Source organism: Geospiza fortis, unplaced genomic scaffold (genome assembly GCF_000277835.1).
Source record: "Geospiza fortis unplaced genomic scaffold, GeoFor_1.0 scaffold41, whole genome shotgun sequence".
Classification (NCBI taxonomy): domain Eukaryota; kingdom Metazoa; phylum Chordata; class Aves; order Passeriformes; family Thraupidae; genus Geospiza; species Geospiza fortis.
The window spans coordinates 2711000-2732207 of record NW_005054299.1 but is presented as its reverse complement, the minus strand read 5'-3'; the positions used below and the strand labels follow the sequence as shown (position 1 = coordinate 2732207).

The window sequence follows — 21208 nt, the reverse complement described above, 5'->3', positions numbered from 1 at the left end:
CAGAAGACCCCCTCCCATTGTGCTGCTCAAAGACCTTTGCGTTAAATTAAACATCAAGATTCAGAAACTGTAGGGAATGATATTTCCAAGACATACAGTACAAATACATGAGACTGGGAAAAAAGGTAATGATTTTTCCTACCAGTAAAGTGATGTCTCCCAAAGAGTATCTTTGATCCTTGAATTAGTTCTCAGTTATAATTTAATATATCAAAACTGTCAGCAGCTTTCCTTACATTTAACCATAAAGTGATATAGTCAGCTCCACAAAAAGCAAAATACAACATTCAGGGGCTTTCTCCCCCCTATCCCCAACATGTGCTTGTGACTCTGAAGTCCATCAATATTAATGAGGAAAATCTGTGTACATCAAAGGAGACAGCAAAGAATTAATTTAATTGTATCTGTCATCATTGCTAGTGGTTTTTCCTATATAACCAAATCCCACCATTGATCAATGTACAAAACTCTCAGGGGTGTAATCTGCACAATGGAATAGAGAAGAATCAAAATTTTAGTTCTGGAAATAAAACTGATATAATTAGGAAAAATAACAACAAAACACTGTGTATTATTCTCTTATGTAACACACAAGGCCAAGGCTGACAAATCTGAGCCACCACATTTACAGAGTAAACAAGAATCCTTATCACTCCTCGAAATGCCAACTGCAATGCTATGGCTGTCACTTCACGTTACGGTCCAGTCCAACAGCTGCAGTATCAATAAATTAAGCTGTATTAGAAAATAGCAATAGGATCACATCCTGATGCTTATGCTGAGCACCAGCACTGATGAACAGCATACATCCAGAGCCATGAACCACAGAACTCAGCACCTTCTCCTCCTGCCCTGTGTTGCTGCTGTGCACGCTCCCCCACCCCAGCCTGGGAAGTGTCATCAGCCCCACGTTACAACAGCATCTGCTCTCTTTTCCCCGGTAAATGACACTTCCCCCTACAACCAACAGCAGAGTTTCAATAGGATAGGTGGAAAGTATTCTGCATTGCCTGCTTAAGAAGCCAGAAATAAATACACTGCCCAGCAATTGGGAGACAAGATGAATGATCCAGATCTCCTTTTTTTCAGCTAGTGTTCTAATAAAGAAAAGCTATGAAAGAATATCAAAGATAGCACCTCCATTGCACCTAACTGTGACAAAAATCCCTGACTGTTTTTAACCCATCACAGTTCCCCACTAAATATAGCATTTCAATTGACAGAAATATGATGTAGGTGTTATATTCTGAAGGTAAATATTTAATATTTAGGGTGAATAAAAATCAATTTAGGCAAGACTACTTCCACACAGAAATAATCTGTTCAATATATACAGCTGACTTCTCTGATGAATAGGGTAAAAGGATTACAACCTTTTATAGCCAAGCTATCCACATAGGAATGTTCATACAGCATTATTAAGTAGCTACCCATCAGTTAATGCCCTGTTCTAGACACTTGTAACAAATAAACCATTTCTATGAATCATCTCCAGGCTTCATTTCCTTAGATAATACTGAAGAAGACATAAATCCACTGGAATTGGTGGTAGTGTGTCAATATACAACAATAAATGATCTGCTTACAAGTATTTTTACTGAAAAGACCTTGACTACTGTCATCTTGTTCAAAATCAGGTAGCCCAATTAAATACAAGTCATTTTAACACCGTCGTGCTTTATTCAAACCCAAATGAGGCTGAATGTGTTCTGCCTTCTGTGCCACAAGACATTTTAGAGCATTTACCCCAAAATACATGCACTATTAATCAGAGGTTGAAGTAAACTAAATATCTTGGCAATACTTACTCTCTAAAATACAGATTTTCTTCAGTCTTTTGACAAAAAGTAAAGAGCCACAGGAAACTTCCTCTCCTTTGTTCATTTTTCAAACAAAGGGCTAAATCCTTCACACAGAAAATTTACAGCTGATTAATTCAGATTACAGCCATCAGTTGAGTATTTTGGACAGCAGTATCAATTTCTTATGAATAACCCTCTCAAATAGGTTACTTAGTATGTAAGAGTACTCATAACTTCAACTTAAAGAAAAATAGAGAAAAGAGAAGTATTTTTTCTTTATATAATGCCATCTCTTCAGTTATTCAACTTCTTATCTTTTTATATATATATTATTAGAAATTTGTAGATAATCTGAACTCAGTCAACCTGAATGCACGCATTTTCTCCGTACATACTGGCTGCATTAAACTATGGTGACACCTTTCATGGAGAGGCAATCCCCCAGTCTAAGCTAAGAAAAAAGCTAAGTCAGTCTAAGAAAAAAGGCTGACAAACTTTGTGACATGTATATTATACTTTCCAGCACGAGGAGGAATATAAAATTTTCTTTTAACTTGTGTTGCTAACACATGTCTCTCTCTTTGTCTGTAAAATGGGAATAGCAATCCTCAGTCACCTACTGGAAATCTGAATTGGCAGATACATTTGTAAAAATCATCAAAGTAAATAGGTCAGTATACAAATAGTAAGGATTAATATAATTCAATACTGGACATATCCCCCAGCAACATGAAATACATTAATTCCCTTCCCTATTCTACTCAGCTGGAAATAATCTAAGAGCATAGTATTTCTTTGTCAGAGGAATAAGCATGATCTGCATAGAGATACAAAGATAATAAAAGACAGAAAGCAATCTTTATACATGAACATGCATATACTGATATACATTTTTGTGTGTGTGCACCTGCACACGCATGCAGACACAAAAATAACATTAAGAAAGAAAAGAACAGTGAGAAGAAAGCTGTCAAATGTCAGGAATCAACCTTTAAGGGCCGCAGACTCTTACAGTTGCCTTTGTTGAAATAAAGAGGGTAGCACACACCAACACTGCATTATAGGAACACCAGAGAAGTGGTGACTCTAATCACTAATTCTCATTCAACTTCCATTTTCTCTCCCTTTTTCTGCCTTTATAGAGAAGCTTATTTCTCCTCAGGTACTCAGCCAACTAAGTTAAAGTTAACAACATAGATGTAACAGGAAAAGGGGTGGTACACTAAGAAAAAGTAGGGAAAAGTCAAGCTGAAATACTACCAGAACAAATCATTAACTATAGGAAGGAAAAATACTTCTTTTCTGCAAAGTGTTTTAAGAATTCAGATATTTTTAATTCTATTTCAATTTTCCAAACTACAGAGAAAACTCCCAAAATGTATTTACTAAGAGTAATTCTTAACTGTATATAGAACCAGCAAAAAAATGCAAAAGCACTTGCATGGCCATGATGTTTAAGAAAGATTCTCTCTAATTTTTTCCCTAGCTAAAGAGAGAAAAAGAACAGTGATTTGATTTCCTCTACATTTAAACCTCAGCAAGGTCTTTAAAAACCCCTTAATTTTTCTCCCCCCATTAGGATTTTTTCCCTAATATGGAAATATGACAAATATGCAACAGGGCGACAGAACTCTGCTGGAGGTGCAGAGGTCATTGCAGACAGAGGAACTCCAAAACTTCCTGAACTGTGCAAAGTGGTTCAAGCCTTCAAACCTTGCCACTTTACCCAAATGCTTTATGATCACCAGGCTAACTTCCATAATCTAGATGTGCAGAATCTTCAAGTGCAGAAAATACAGAATGACATGACCAAAAAAACCCCAGAAAATCTATGAACAAACAAAAAACTCACAGATATTTGCCTCTGCTGACAGTTAATGAAAATGAAATTTTATTCCAAAACCTATAGAGGCAGGATTTGTCAAAAAAAAAAGTATAAAAACATGGGCTTTTTAGAAAAGCAGCACAAATCATTGCAGCAAAGTAACATAAAAATTGATCTGTTTCCTAGTACTTACATATATCTGGGAAATGGTTCTAAAGACAAAATTCATGGTGGGATTTTTCAAACGTCTTCTGTATGTTTTCACCAGGAATTTCAACAGCATTTTATTGTAGAATTCCTTCAGCAGAGTCTAACTTTCCACATAAGCGTTGCTGACTTCAGTTACAATACTGAACAATCTACTTAAGATTTGCTCAGAATGAAAAGAAAAATCAAAAGCAAAAAAAAAGCTCCAGAATGAATAGGCTTGAGATTATATAAAATTGGCACACTTCTAAATTGTGTCCTTTTTTGTATACAATTGAAATTGGTCTGAAATGGGTTAATGTGATAGTAGGTAATAGCTTTAAATAATGATCTACCTCTAAATTTCACAACAGCCCATTTGCCCCATTTCTATATATTATTCTATATTTCTGAAGTAAATCAAGCTGTAATTTTTCAGCATGGCATGAAGTAAATCAAGTAATCAAGTAAATCAAGTAAATCAAGTAATTTTTCAGCATGGCATCTTCCCTAGTAGATTTCTTCTAAGAGCTCTTAAGTTCAGTCTGGATCTCACTCTAGGGCTAAGGTTTTGGAAAGACCTGAGTGAGACCTCTTCAGTGAGGTTAATTGCCTGCTTACAGGTGATCAATTAGCTGCTGCACAGTTCTCCCTGTCTCATCTGGCTCTCCCTAAGCAAGCAAACCACATCCATGTTCTTCCAGGCAACTAAAATTGCTGGTTCGATCTTCTTGTCCCAGCTGTTTCATGCTGCTCTAGAAGAGACAAAGGAACTGAGGAGATGATAAATGCAGGTGCTTTGTGTCTGGAGCACGGAAAGAGCACAGCTGGAACCATGGGAGATCTGCCCAGCCCCAAAAGCACAGGGTGCAAAATCAAAGAGAAGGAGGCAATCAGAAGAAAAAGATATAGTTGGACTGTCACTGCCTGCTGGCTGATAAATGCAGGTGCTTTGTGTCTGGAGCACAGAAAGAGCACAGCTGGAACTATAGGAGATCTGCCCAGCCCCAAAAGCACAGGGTGCAAAGGCAAAGAGGAGGCAATCAGAAGAAAAAGACATAGTTGGACCGTCACTGCCTGCTGGTAAGACTCCTCAGGTTTATGAGTAGGGACTTATACTAAGCTTCAATTTAAAGCAACCTTTATAATGTCTGGAGTCAGGCTGAGCCCCAGCTGGCTGCAGTTTAGGAAAATGATCAGAAAAGAGGGCCTCTGTGCCTCCCATTGCCAGAGTTTGAAGACACAACTGTTCAGGAATTAGACTTCTCTTGTCTCTTGCCATGCAAAACACCCACCCAAAATCAAGAACGGACACAGTATGAGCTCACTGAAAGGTGCGCTGAACAGCCTGGGAGAAGGGAATAAAAGAAGAAAGTAGCACTAATGAAAATGACAATCAGTTCAGTACTGCAGAGATTAGAGAAGAATTACTGTTTCAGTAGAACAGAAACTTCCAGTTTCCCACACAAGCACTTTTGGAATCCTACCCTTATATCCCCATGAAATCACCTGTCTGGACCAAAGGAATGGAATGGCCAATTACATGGCTTGCTACTGACCCTTCGTAATTAGCTAGCTCATTGATGAGAGATGCAGGAGAGCTCTTCCCCCCTCCCTGCTCTATACTGGTCTCTCCTCAAAGTACCTATAGAAAGGATATGGTCACAATTTTTCACTAAGAACTTTCTGTTAACACAGAAGATGTTAATCCTCTTGGATTCTTTCTCTTGGATTTCTCTCTAAAAAGAGAAGGGAGAGAGAGGAAAATGAGAAGGAATAGAAGGAAAGGAGGAGAAAAAAGCGATAGCTCAAACATCTGAAATTTGAAGCAAAGGACATTCTTTCAAAACAAATTTTATGGTGTCACACAATGTGATACTAGGGAACATAGGAAAACAAATCTGTCTCCCAGGGAAAATTCTAGCATATTCAAGTTTGATTTTTATTCCAACATAATTCTGACTTAGCATCAGTTTTCTTTGTTTATTGAATATTCATTCCTCTAAGGAGGCCTGCTGGCTTCAGTGATCAACCTCCACGAACAAATGCTTTCAGATGTGAATATAAGCTGTATGATGTCGTTCCTACTTGTTTGCATAATTAGATCAGCGGTCCTGTGATGAGGTTCAGTCTCCACTCTCTGAGGTGCTGTGACTTAAACTAACAGTGGCTGACACCCTCTGGTTGCAGGACACCATCTCCTGTAGATATTGAACAAACATCAGCTACACAGCTACAGGTATGTAGGCTCACGTTTTGTTGCTGAGAACAAGCCCAGGCAGTGGCATGCAGCATTCCACTCAGAAAGAACAGACCTGCAAGGGGCAGGGACTGAAGGGTCTAAGGCAAAATCTTACATCTTTTCCTGCTACACATTCCTATGTTGAGCAAATCACAGACAGAGCACATAATCGAACAACATGCTTAATAAATCATGGCAGAGTTTAAAGAGGCACTTCACTACTTAGGCAGATTCTTTTTCAGAGTATCTTTCCTTATATGTTTCACACAGGATGTATCAATTCTTTGAGGTTCTTTTCTGTAGATAAATCAGCACCAAATTAATGGTTTATAATCTCCAGTATAAGAATCCACAGGGAGTCAACTCTGCAATGTGATACAGAATTACCATCCAAAACAGTCTTTAGACCTCTTGTCATGACTTGGAAATCCAGTCCTTTTTCCAGCCTTGTAGGGGATGTTTGGGACTCCACCCTCCTGCTTCCCATCAAAGCAGCAGCCCACCCTCCTTTTTGCATCTATTTATTCAACATAATCCATCTTCTTCCCATTCCCTTCCATACTCAGACTTTGGTGGCCAAAGGAAGACAATAAAAGGATTTAACTAGAGTATAAGCTATTATCAGCAGTGATTGCAAATTTCCTTTCTGCTAGCTCACCATCCCTTATTACAAAGCAATTCTAAAATGATGGGGTCTTCTATGTGCCACGATATCAGAAGTAGCACTCATTGAGGACAAAAATGTATAACCAAGAGCTCTCTGCAAAAGGTTTTCTCCCAGAATTTTGCAGTTTTATATCCTCTCTATCACTTCAATCATTTATCTAATTAAATTAATTCTAAAACAATGTTTTCCAGATCTTTTACTGGGTGGCATCCTCAAATTAATGTGAAGTCCTGGCTAGAATATTATTTTTTTACAGCTTCTAAAAAAGCAGTTTAGGACAAGATAAATAGAACAAATTTATTCCTTCTGGAAAAAATATAAAACTCAAAAAAATTTACTTCTACCTCTGCAGTATGAAATTTGTCACTAATCATTTTAAACTATGCCCTTTTATGCTTCTTCCATCTCTTTTAGCTTTCTATGCAGTTCTTTGATGTAACAAAGACAGTTTCAGACAAGATTTCAGTTCATCTGGAAAAAAAAAAAGCTTTAAGTCTTGAGGCAAAAAGCAGTGTATTTAAAATTTATATACTCCATAATGCCTTTGTTCTGAACTTGAACATCCTGAAAAACTTCTCCTCTTTCTTTTGCTTTCTGACTCTGAAGATCATTTGTTCTCATGGTTTCAGCTTCTTATTATGCAACAGTGACTTTAACTGGTGGTTCCAGCATTTAAGTACATGCACAGTCATGGCTGACCCTTTCTGATCAATTGCCAATCCATACAGGTTTGACTGATAAAAGAGCCAATTAGATTTAAGCAAATTAAGGGACATCACCAATGTCAACCACTTATTAAACTGAATGCTGAATTCCATGCATACCAAACACTAATGCACGGAGTCCCATTAAGAGTTGAAATCCTAACCCCATTAGTAACTCCAGACCACTACAGGGTAAGGGTCAAAAGAAAGTTTCATATTTATGGATTACCATTTGGATTCAGTTTCTATTTTTTTAGTCTTTCCAAGAACTCTTGAACCTGCACTGCAATTTTAGTTGAGAGTGTAGATGAAATAAATTCCTTATTTCTAAGATAGTTTTTTTGAGTGTTGACTTTAAGCATGGCAAATCAGCTTGATAAGAAATTAAGATATATTCAGTCAGGTAACACTAAAGATTTGGTGTGCTTTATATTGTGTGCAATGTGTTTTAAAGCTTAAAAAAAAGGAAAGAAAGAAATTAATGTTGGAAAAAAAATTGTATCATAATTGTAAAACAGTGATCAGCAATAACTTCAAAATGGAATATTACTTTGCCCTCTATCACTCTCCCTCCCAGACTATCTTCCATCAAGCTCCATGAACTAGTCCCCCCATTGCAGATTTCTTAAATAGTTTTAAGAAATACTTAAATACTTTTTCGGTATCCTTGGAAAGAGAATGGTACATTTCAACACTCCCTAAAAGGCTGTGCTTTTGTACACAATGAGACCTTTACTTTTTGATCAAACAAAACTCCCATCTAAGTGAAAGCATGGCCACTGAAGTAAAAAAATAAAATTCTTTCTTATTTAAGCAGCATCTAGATTTCATTTAATGATTTAGGAAGTGTGAAGGCACTGAATACTGCCCAATGTAAAATTACCATTATACTCATAATTTAGGGGGCAATGGAATTGTATAACCCTCAAAGGCTCTTTATAACAAACATCCTGGTAAAGCAAACCTATATTGTCCTAGATACACACGTGTGTGTCTGTACATGTGTACACATACAGAGAAAACACAGCCTGTGAGAGAGCTCTTCTCTCATATGCGCTGCTTCATTTATTATTCATTTCTCTACAGATCACAGTCCACTGGACAATGGCATGGAAGATTTCTTTAATAACTCTCACTGCTAATTTAATTCTACTTAAACACACATATCCTAGTGAATGCCACATGCTTTTCAGCATGATTTTATGTGTAAATCAGGATAATATGTTTTCAGATCATTAACTAAAAGGAAGCATGAACTAAAACCTATTTAACCAATGAGGTATTGCTTTTAAACTACCACAAGGTCATAAAAAAGATAATTTCAAAGCTATAAGTTTTCTAATTGTAATCAACAACAATCTAATGATGAAAGAAAGTGTATCTTAATGGCTGTCATAAACTTGTGCACATCTTTGCTTATCCTTAAAGATCCTTTACCTTGTCATTTGGTGAAATTTTCACTACCAAATTTTGCTAAGCAAAACTGAAACATGACACTGGAGCTAGAAATATCAGTGTCTTACTGCTCAGTTTTAAATGAGCAGTAAAACTCAGATGCAGTTTTATTATTATATGAGAACGTGTATTTTTTAATAGTAGGTGCAGCTTGACAATCAGATAAGAAAAGTATAAAATGTGCTGGGAACTGACTTTTTCCTTGTTCCTCAGTAATCTGTCATAAAAACTCTGTGTTGCATTTACTCATTTTTCTGAAGTCTCCAAACCCAATCCATCTGTTCCCAAGCAAGTTGTTTCATGGCTGGGTTTTTGAACTCTAAGTTTCTTTCCTTTTTCTTTTTTTCTTTTCTTTTGCATTCAAATTGTATGTATGTTCTTCTACATTGTTCTTGCTCAACAGCTACACCACACATCTCTCAAAAACAAGTGTTGTTGGACTCTCACTTAAAAACTCAAAATTGCCTTCAATTAACTGTATACACTGACATTTATTTAACAAAAGCTAATTAGCTAGGGTGTCCATGAAGAAAAAATACAAAAGCAGCACACCTACATCAGCTATAAATATAAGCTTTCTTGAAAAAAAAAGCAAACAACAACAAAGCTACAAAACAAATAATTATAAAATGTTTAGGGCATATTTGCTCAAGTTTCTTATTTCAAATTGTTATGAAGATAATATCCAGACTGGCTTACAGCCTAATTCACTGTAAATCAGCACATTGTAATTGACTTTCTTACAGCAACATTATTTTGTGGATTCTGGCTCAATATATTGCCAAAGATTTATATTACCATTATTAAACAAATTCTCTAAGTCTGTCCAGTAAATACTCCTTGTCAGCACTAACAACTTTTACTCCAAAACATATTATAAAATGCAGGTGAGTCTCTCTATATTCTTGGGCTAGATTAGCTGTCCATGCCAGAATACACCACCATTCATAGAAAAAAAAAAAAGAATAACATAATGTACTTCTCACCTTCATAATATGCTAACTACACAACTATGTACTTACATTTTCTAGTTCTTAAATGGAACAAAGTGACAAATTAGCAGCCAAAAAGAATTTTGTGAGTAAGAACTACTAATACAAACATATTCTTCTGAACTTCAGTCCTCAGCTGCAATAATAAATAACATTTTGTTGAACAGAGGTGTTTGTGTAATTGTTACATGCACAGAAAAAGCACTTTTTCATACTTACCTCCTGGAGGCATGACTATGGTTATAGCATCACTTATCAAGCTGCCCTGGCTGTTGGAGGCATTCACTTGTACTGTGTAGTTAGAAAATGGAATTAGTCCTTTAATGGGTACCCATACATTGAATTCCTTGCTGCTGCACAACATCCGTGTATCATTTACAATAGAATAATTAGCATTATCTGTTATGGAAAAACAAGAGAGGGAGGGAAAGAACAAATGTTAGACCTTGCATCTGCTACAATTCACTGTTTTTATGAATTAAGTCTTATTTCTACTCAAATGAAGAGTTGCCATTTATACCACTAACACACACAAATTTTTGGTCTCTTGGGAAGAAAAATTATTATTCACAATTTCTTCTCCTTTTGCCAACAGTTTGTGGCATTTGTAAATCTTGGGAAATAAACCAATACAGAAACCAACCAGTTGCAAAGCTGATTGCTATATACAGCAAACACAAGTTCCAGAACAGTTCTGTGATAATTGCAGAATCCAAACATTAATGATAATTCTTATACCCACGAAAGACTGGCAAAACACTTTGAATTTGCTAGAAAAATGCTTAACTTAGGAGTTGATAAGCTAATTCCATTGCATACATAACAAACAGTCGTCTGCAGTAACAGGTTTTCCAGCATGGCCTGCAGTTCTCTCAAAGACAAAACAAGGATTTGAAGTACTCAATTTATCAGCTGAAATCATCAGAGGACACCACAGCAACCTACATGTCCTTTGCAACCCTTTCAAGATCTCAAACTTAAGATAAGACAATATTCTACCATACAAAAATTTTTAAAAACCCAAAACCTTTCCAAAATACCTAGTTAGACTAGAAAATAAAAAATTATATATGTCAAGTAACATTTTTTTGACTTAATGAAGACCTCGGTCACACATCTCAGAGCCAAGCTGACTCACTTAAATATCACCTTACATTTTGAGTATATGAAGTGCCATATAAACTATTAATATTATTATTACTATCCATCACTCCATGGAGAGCTTTCACACTGAAGTCAATAAAAATTCTGTATTACAAACAACAGCAGAATAACACAAGTCTAAGACCACAGGTATGAGATCAAGAGTAAACAGACTATAACTGTAAAAATATTGTAAATAAATTAAGACATTGTCACAGCTAGAAGATTCAATATTTACATCTGAGTCTTTTACAAAATCTAAATAAGATGGAATTACAAAAAAACTAGAAAAATCAATTTTGAAATTAATTTTTTAAGGGACACTTATCAGACTTAATCATTTTGATGCAAGTTTCAAATTAACTATTAAAACCAAAATGCTGTTAAATCAGAAACAAATTTTCATATATTCCATGTTTCTATGATGGGCATTAAGGTGTATTTGCAGTACCTTTCAGTCATGCTCACATTACGTTTTGCCATGGATGAGTGATCTGGATTTTTCTCTAATTTGGGGATTCCTATGAACAATTTGGTTCACTTATGGTACAAATGCAAGCCCTTCCTTTATTTTGGTGTTTATGAACTGCATTGGTATTTTCAGTTATTCTATTTGTAACATACAAAAAGCTTATTGTTTGAGGTTTTGGAAAAGGGGACAGATTTGCAAAACTCTTTTTTATAAATCTGCCTTGCAGCCTAGTTCCTCATTGCTCAAATTCTACCTGAAGTGGGCCCTACCATAGCACCAGACCACCCAAACAAACTATGGTAGCATGAAGGTAGAATGATTTCATGAAGCCTGATGGATTCATTTTGGATTTCGCTGAAGTTTATCTGAGAGACCCTGTTTTAGGTACAGCAATGGAGGCAAAGCTTCTTTACATGCAAGAACAACCACATTTTACACATTCCACTTACAGAATGCTGCAGAAGCAAAGTTATTTTGTCTGGGATTACTCTTATGTACTTGGCTACTCAACCAGCACTAGAAAAATGCATCTGCATTACTTGATCTCAGCTTTTAAATAGTGTATCAAACCCTCCTTCTGCACCTTCGGGAAACTGTCCCTGTGTGTGATTTGGGAGAAGACACAGTCCAACAAAGCACATTTCTCCTATTATCTATCACAGTTTTTGCAATGTTTGTGATTTATTATTTGTGAAAATTGTGCAACAATATTTGACATACACATTCTTAAGATCCAAGTGACATCAAACACTTAAGGACTCAGCTGGCTATGGAAAAAAAAAGACACTATTTCAAAAGTTTCACCTCCAATGTCTGGGAAAATTTAATAACACAGTGTTAACAGATCAGCACATAGGCTAGAGTCAAACTTCAAGCATAAAAGAAATTGTCTAACAGCAATTTACATATGCCAAATTCATGTGAAAATGAAAATTTACCTATCAACAGTACAGATTTAACTTGTTAATATTTTAATTTCATCCACCTGAGCCTGGTAGGAAACTATGTAGTTCCTCTGCTGATACTTTTATTCCATTTTTAATCTTTCTTCCAATGGCTAACTATACTATATTTTAAAAATACAGTTTTGAGTAACAGAAAATGAATTAGAAGGATAATACTCTATTCCAAGTTGCCTGGATAACAACATTAATATACAGTAATTATACAATTAGCTGTAACATTAAATTCTAGTTATAGCAGAGTGATTACTCGGCAATTATAAGAAGTATATAATTACCCAATAATTAGGAGAAGTATGTAATTACATAACCATTTTATTCAGCTCAAAAATGAACTTGCAAATTTACAATGAGATAGACAACATAGCAGCTCAAAGTTTTTCATTGCTTACAATAAAAAGCTAAAGAGTACTTGCAAGTTTCCTAGCCCAAATTTTACACAGACAAGAGGTGCTTTATCCCAATTCCTAGACAAGGAAGTTACCGCTGCTGGCAAATAAAATATTAGAAGAACATTTTTAAAATGCAGGTCTTGCTGTGGCTGACTTGCAATATGGAGCTTTGCCACTTCTCACTGCCTAAACTGTGCTTTCAGTGGGCTGGAAAATGCAGACACACAGGTTCAGCCTGACAGAAAGCGATACAGTGATAACCCTGTCATATCATTCCATGCCATTCCTGCCCAGACTGCCTCAGCGTGGACCCAATTTGTGAGTATAAGCGGATGAGGCCTCCCTTTGTCCAGTTTTCCTGGGTGTTTTTCTCTCCATGCTGCCCACAAGTCCACTGCAGATCCAAACAGCAGTCACCTCAGACAGTGTGGAGTCCTAAGAGACATTGTTCTACTTCAGACAAGTGGTTCATACCAGAAAACCTCCTCATTTCTGCCTTGTAATTCCCACCATGAACAGACACCAGCACCCCAATAAGTGAGATTACCCCACAATTCTGTTAACATTAAATGTTTTCTGCCTAAATGGGCAAAAAACAAATTCCTACACCCATGGCTCACCACACCCATGAATGCTTAAGGCGTGCAAACACCTGCACAAAAAGATAAATCCCAACAAGAGAGGGCAAAGAGACTCTGTTCTCTATAACCTCCTAAGAAAACCTAAATCCTTTGCAGACATGAAAGGCTTCCCCAAGCTCCTTAATCTTTCCATGTTTTTGCATAGTTATGGTTTTGTTCTTTTTCTAGCCTTCCTGCTCAGTTCTCCATAACTCCCCAAAATTATCTGCAGGACTTTGTTGCCTAAGGCTAATTGAGAAATACTTCTGCTGTTCCCAGTTTACTCTAGTTTATACCAGATCAAAGAACGTCAGTTTTTCAGGAAAAGATTATGAAGAAGTGAGGGCTAAAGAATATCCATAAATATACTTAAAAGTGATGTATAGTTGAAACAAAGACACACAAATACATATATTGCATTCAAAATCACTGTTTAAAACTGGTAAGCTTCAGAGAGCACTTAGCTGTTGAGTCTCTGTACTTGAAGGTACAGGATGGTTTTGAGTGGACACTCTGCAGGGGACTCCCAAGCAGATGTGCATTCCTGTTACTGAGCACCCCTGTAAATAGGTGAATTAAGCTCCTGTGAAGCAGTGGTGTGTAAATTACTGCTGTCCTGGGTCTGTCATCCTATGGGGTTCACTAGATTGAAATAACATAAATGGGTATCCTTTTCCATTCTTGTTATAATCATTGTCACAAGAATTTTAATGCCTCATATATTCCATAATTTTTTTCTGTGTGCTGTGCTGCTCTGACCTTTTCAATATTCTGTAATTTGACTGGCTGGCGATTTCAAGTTCTCTCCTTTTTACAGCCTTATTAACTCATGGGGAAGAGGTGAAATGCACAGCCAATCAGAATACATGATATTGCAAAGGTCACAGCAGTACAGTATAGCATCAGCAGACACAGAATACTGTATATTGGTCATTAGCATCCTGATATCTTATTCATGTGACAAAGGTTGTGAGGAGTGCAGGAAATGGTACAACATGAAACCATTCTCACGGCAAAGAAATAATACAAACTAAACACATTCATCTTACATTTAAGAACTTTTTTTCCCCTAAATCTGGGCATGTTTAAAGGTACTCTTTTCCATCAGGATCAAAATTTATGTTTTTAAGGGAAAAGGTAATAAATTTGGATGTTTCCTTTTTATTTATTAAACAGAGAAAGACACTATTTCACAAGTGTGGGCAAATACCAAGTAATTCTATTAATATCACTGCATTCGTAATTAATACCAATCCATACTTTAGATATGGCACCATTATGTCCTGACAACCTCTTTTAAATTACAGAACATGTTGCCCTACAATATTCAAGCAGACAGAAGCAGAACTATTACCACTGTAGAAGACTAGTCAAAGACTAAAGGCAGCAAAAATCCAGCTCAAGGGACAGTTCATGTGAGGATCTATACAAAGATTACTTAGTTAACTATCACAAACACTTACAGTTGGTTTTATGCCTGCTTCATATTACTGTGAGCATACAGAGTTTAAGCCTTGTACCTTGGACCACAGAAAAAGTTAATAAGATTAGAATAGCAAAATAAAAATGAAACAAGAACTCATGTTTTTGGCCTTTCCCCCCTGAGCTCATCCACATTGTCACCAGTTTCTGTCCCTATTTGAGACACAGCTGATTTGTGTCTCTTTGACACCACATTTGGTGGGAAATTCTGTGAATATGCACACTTCTTTGGGTCTCAGCTCATTCTTTTGCCTGTTAGTTTTGCCTCTTCTTTAGCCTCATTAACTACCACAAAAGCTACTTTCCTCCCAGCTAAGATTTTTTCCTTTCTACCTCTCTTCCTTTCCCATTGTTTCTAATAGAGTATTTAGAATAAAAAAATATCACTTTCCATTAGTTTGATTATCCCAGTAGAAAACCAGCTAAAATACTTCCCCGGCATTACTGGCAATTCTTTTTTCTTAAGAACGATAATAATGAACTGTTCTCAAATTGTCATCTCAATTGTTATATTGACTTGTGAAGCAGTTTGGCTTTGATGCCATACCCACTTCTTCAACAAAATATTGAGGGGGTTTTATGTTTTGAGATTGGGTTAGTTTTTATGTTTTAGCATTCTGTTTTGGAGGATTTTTTTTCTTTTTCTTTCTTTTTTTTTTTTTTCAGACGGGCACACTGCTGATTTTTTTGTCTCAATGTCTTGAACCACTACTGTCTTGTTCCCCTTCTCCTGAGCTGACAGATGTATTGTTCCTATGGGCATATCATGGTCACAGTCCATCAAACTGAGTTCAAAACTTAAAGACTCTCTTAACACATGAAAACTTCACTCTCATGGGTTAGGAGAGTTGCTGAATGAGTCAAAATGGGTAATTTAAAAGCGCTGTGGGAAACTGGAAAAGTTATGAATCCAAAATATTAATTTTCCTGTAAATAAGAAGAGTTTCACATTATCTGCATTGAAAAATTTTATCTTTTTCCCTGGGAATTAAAAGAAGCCTTTAGTTTTAAAACTGAAAAATGGAAAATATTTGAAGAACAGGATCAAAATCTGTATTGGCATGTACAGCAGAAATATGAAACCTAGAAGACCCAGTTTCTGACAATTAGTTTCTGACTGGTATTCAAGTCATCACTCAAAGAGGCTTCTTACAGACTTAGATTGGATAGAGCTATCTTAGATTGTCTTGAGACATACAGAATGTGTACAGTCTGACTGAGACTGGAAGGGGATTCCTCCTCTCTATTCAGCCTGGTGAGACACATCTGAAGAATTCATTATGTTCTGGGATCCCCAGCAAAACACAGATCTGGACTTACTGGAGTGGAGTCCATGCAGAGATAATTAAAGCCTTGAAGAATATGTCACACGAAGAGGGTTTGAGAGAACTGAGGTTGTTTAGCCTCAAGAAGAGGAGGAAGGATCTTAAAAATTTGTAAAATACTAAAAATATCTGTTGTGAAGGCATAAAGTAGCCAAACATTTCTTAGCAATGTACAGCAGCAGAAAAAACCAAATGAGTACATACAGAAAATACAAGAAATTCTGTTTAAACCTATAAAAATACTTGTTTTACTTTGACATTGATCAAACACCGGAAGAAGTTGCTCAGAGTCTCCAACTCTGGTGATACTCAAAAGCCAGCTGGACACTCTCCTGGGCAATGTGCTCCAACTAACCCTGCTTGGAGAAGAGAGCTTGAACTGGTTGTTCCCTAGAGGTGCTCTCTGACCTCAGCTGTTATACAATTCTATGAAAATTTTCAGAGCACTTCAAGAACCCTAAGGCAAAGCAGGGGTAATCATTACGATGAAAGCATGTTCCTGTCAGTAGAAATAAGTGATCATTAGTGTTACAAACACTAAGTAATGTGCATTTATGTGCTCATTAATTCTATGGACTGAAATATGAATAAAGCCCACAGCTTGATGTGAGAGCTCATACAAGAAAGTTAGCACAGACCCCATGGATGCCTAAACTTCAGCCAAGATTAGGCTTTGTCACGGTGGCAGGCAGGAAGGAATCTTCAGTGTGTGGTCTCATCTACCCTTTGGAGCTTTCAGCTCAGTGCCATGAAGCTTTGAACTAAAAGACCTCTGTAATTGTTGATGAAGCTGCCAAGAAGAAACCTTTTTGATTTGAATTACTCTTTTAGTTTTTCTCATTACTCTCTCATAAACACAGAAACATCTAATGAGTCTTGCAGTTGAGTCAGTCTCATTTTAACCTTCCACTTAAAACAGTGTGTTTCAGTATAGTGTTAAATGTCTGCTGTAATTATATTCATCTCTACTTTAACTCCATTTTTCTGCAATAGCACCAAGAGGCATCAGTCCTGGAGCCCCCACACTGCACACTGTACAGAGTGTTTTAGAGACACACAGTAAGAACGCAGCTCATGACCTAAACCAAACTCTGGAAAACATTCTATGAGTACAACCAGTTCCTCTGGATTTCAAAAAGGTTTCTGGTGTCTAAGCACTGTTATCTGGTGCGAACAGGAGGAAGTGTCCCAGCACAGCTGAGTAATCCAAGTAGCAAAACATCACATTTGACATGAGACATCAAAGATCAAAAGCATTTGCTGCACTTGCAATCTTAAGCTGATGACAGAGTATATAGTTACTGATTTCATCCATTTTGTTTGAGGGGTTTTATAGACAAATTATGAGACTTTATCAAGTTTATTTCATGAGGGACTTTATACAGTAAAAAAAAATCAAAACCAGTTAGCTTTTAAACCATCAAGTTTGCTTCTCCATTGTTAGAACATTCTTTCTCTAGCTGCAGCAGTACATAAATGGAGATTATCACAGTATCTGGTTTCTGAATCTATGCCCATAATTCATGGATGCCAATAAGAATTTTCCATTCTCCAGGGATGCTATCAGAAGGAGACTAGCTAAACACACAGAGCAGAACTTGGAGTCTCAAATCCATAATCAAATATCTAGATTGATTGTGTCACTTGCACTTGTATTGATTTCAATTGGAGCAGCTGACCCAAGGGAATAATAAAAATGTGGAATAAAACTGATTTATGAGAAGAAAATAAATCCTTTTGTGAGTGGTAATGAATTGGTACTATTTAACCCTTTCAATCACAGAGGGAGAACACTATTTATTTTTTCAGAATGCTGAGTTAGCCGAAAGAAGTCACATAAAAAAAGTCAATACTGTCAAATGCCATTACAGTTAGTTGTAATACTTTGGAAGGAATGAAGCTCTAAACTTGATCTAGGATTTTTGTCTGACATATGACATTCTTTTGGTTTTTCCAGTCACTTTTCATGAGGCATCATAAGTGATGCACTTGTAGATTGAAAGAACCACAGAATTACTCAGGTGACTGTTTGTTGTACTTACTTATAAATTACCTCCCTCTAGACTATTTAGGGCAAAAACATGAAGAATAACACAAACAACCACATCAAGTGCACACAATTATCCCTATAAAAGGACAACCAATCATAATGATCCTTCTGGTATCACACTAGAAACTTATATAGTCAAAATATAATTTGATTCCCCCTTATAAAGTGCAAAGAAAAACTTCAAAAAACTCTTGTAAAATCCCAGTTTTCATCACATTTTCTCTACCTGAGAAAAGAGATGGGGTTTATATTGGTCTCTAAAGAGAAGTTTGTTTAAAGCCAACACACAGAAATATTCAAACTCAGTTTTTTTATCTGTGGAAGCTCTAGCCAGATTGTACATATCTAGTTTGGGTAATGTCATTGACATCAATCATATTGTGTTTAATGTTGTAAATTGTTTTTTTGCATTTAGCAGTTACCATATATACCGAAGCACAGTCAATGTAGTGTTCCTGTGGGTTAAAACACTGGAAGACATTCATTAACTAAAAGACTGTTTTTGTAGAAAAACTGATTGGCAAATTCCCTTTTACTCAATACTGTTTACCAGAGCCATCTCTAGAAGATTGCTATTATTCCCTAGACTATTCCAAGGGAGTAGAAACAGTCTTGGAGCCAATTCTGCTATAGGCAGTGACTAGGAATTTCAGCCTGTTAAGAACTGATAATACATTCTTCACAAAAATGGGGTTCAGCCCCATGTGTCAGCTTTATCACATGAAACCAAATAAATTACAAAGTACAAGACAGACAATGTACCTGTGACAAAAAACGTAACTATGGGAATACAGCGATGCAGAAGATCAATTAAAATACCATCTGTGGTCTGATGCTCGAGTCTTCACCAAAGAAATGGTCAGATATAGGAATTAGAGAGTGACTTTAATTTTGCTTTCCTTAGAGACACCTGTATTAAGGAAAAGAAAAGAACAGCATACCTGATACTGACAGGAATTATGCTATTAGATGGTGCATTGTGAAGCTGCTCAAAACCTACTGAAGCTTGACTAACTCTACTCAATAATCATCCTGAAGCGCATGCAAAACCATGAGTTTTCCAGCCAGGCAAATCAAATTTTAAATGCCCTACAATTCCAAGGCAAAATACCCCTAACTCCTGCTCTGGTGAACAGATTAAATATGGCTACTTGAAAATAGGTTATGCATCCGTTTTGTTTCCCTCTCATATGTCTTTAGGAGTGGTAAGTGTTGTAGGTCTGCAGCTAGAACTAAGAAGACAGACAAAATGAAAGAGGAAGGGGATGAAATATGAAAAATCTCCTTAATAGATGCCTTGGAAAAGCAGCTAAGGGCTCCCACACAGTGAGAGTGTAGAGGTTTCTTTCTGGTGCAAAAGTTGGTAAGCATTTTGTAATTACTTCTGTTCCTCTTTCTCAAGCCTTCAGCACAAGACAGGCTAGGAATTTCAAGGGGCTTCAGCATTCCTTTCCCCACTTCTGTTGCCATCTGCAGGTGGTGTCTTCCCCTAGCAGTCATTGCTTTTTGCACTAGGTTGATTCTTAACACTCCCTTTTTGACTTCTGTTTGGAGAGGATACTGAAAGTATTGGGTACACTGTGCCAAGTTCAAGACTACAAGAGGAGCTTTCTTATAGAAGTTAAATGAATAGATGGTGTGAGTTTTACTCTATTTAATCATATGTATAGTAAATATTAAACCAAAAAGGTTAGATGGGCAACATTCTGATGTATACATGCAAAAGTCAACTTGTTTATACTGTATTCTGCTGTTAGATTTCTCCAATTTGGCAAGAGAATGAATGGGCTGCAATGAGCCTTCCTGGTACACCATTTCCAAAGAAGCAGAGTAAGCAGATAAATTGTTTTTTTCTTTACAAAAATAGCTGATTAACTATCTTGCTGAAAAGTATGGACCTTACATGATGTGTCATCAAAAGAAGTTATGGTAAGTATTAAAAAAACCCTCAAGAAACAAAAAACCCCAAACTGAAAATAACAGACATTGATTTCTACATTCATAAGCAACAGAGTTCTGAGTATAACCCTGCAACTTCATGTTATGAAACTCCCTAAGGACATACAGTTAATTAAGGATTCTCTTTAGGTCAAACTCACATTCAAATGCATCACAACATCTTGGGGGCCACAGATTTGGATTAATTTTGTGCTAACGCAGTCATCTGACAGAGGCAGGAAGATAAGAATTTCCTCCAAATCTCTCCTCTGGAAAAGAGGCAATACCTGATTCTTCCTGTCCTAGAACTTAATTTCAGACCCTCAGATGTAATTAAAAATGACCCTGTATTCTATCTGAACTAACCTGAGAATAAATAGGGATGAATGAGGAAACTACTTGAGGGAAATAAGCCTGACTCTCACCTTTCTTTCCCCTCAAGTGCTCTGAGAACTGGAAGGGTATCAGATAACAAGAACTCTAACTACTCTTGAAGAGGGAAAAGCTGTTTGAGCTCCGGTAGCGTTAGTATTTTATGGCTTGGAATAACCAATTGCAAACCAAATTCCTCTTTAAGGCTCCTCCCAAGCAAGCACGGGGCCTTAAATGACTTGAGGCAAGGCAACATTTCATTACATTGTATTGAGAGCAAGCAATAATGCCTGAGCACTGCAGAACTCGGACAGAGCCCTCAATTCCTGAAGCCCTGTTTGATCTCCATATGCTGTTTGCTGGAAACAAATACTTATCTGGAAAACTAGAACATATCTATACAGAACAGAATGGCAAAACAGCCCAAATAAAGCTCCTTACAGTTTTTTAACAAGTACTTTCACAGAGAAAGGTTTTCAGAAAAATGAAGAGTTGAATTAAAAAATGGAGGCTAATTGTACAGGTATTTCCCTTGAATACATTGTTAAACCATGGCCAAACTGTGGAAAAATCCATTAT

The 21208-nt window shown here is 36.6% G+C and overlaps 1 protein-coding gene across 1 annotated transcript in view; it reads right to left on the bottom strand.

Moving 5' to 3' along the window:
• USH2A (usherin) overlaps nt 1-21208 on the bottom strand; it is a 371949-nt gene that overhangs the window by 146835 nt on the left and 203906 nt on the right. The window contains 1 exon segment of the mRNA XM_031059531.1: nt 10093-10272. Within this exon segment, the coding sequence (XP_030915391.1) occupies nt 10093-10272 (180 nt within the window).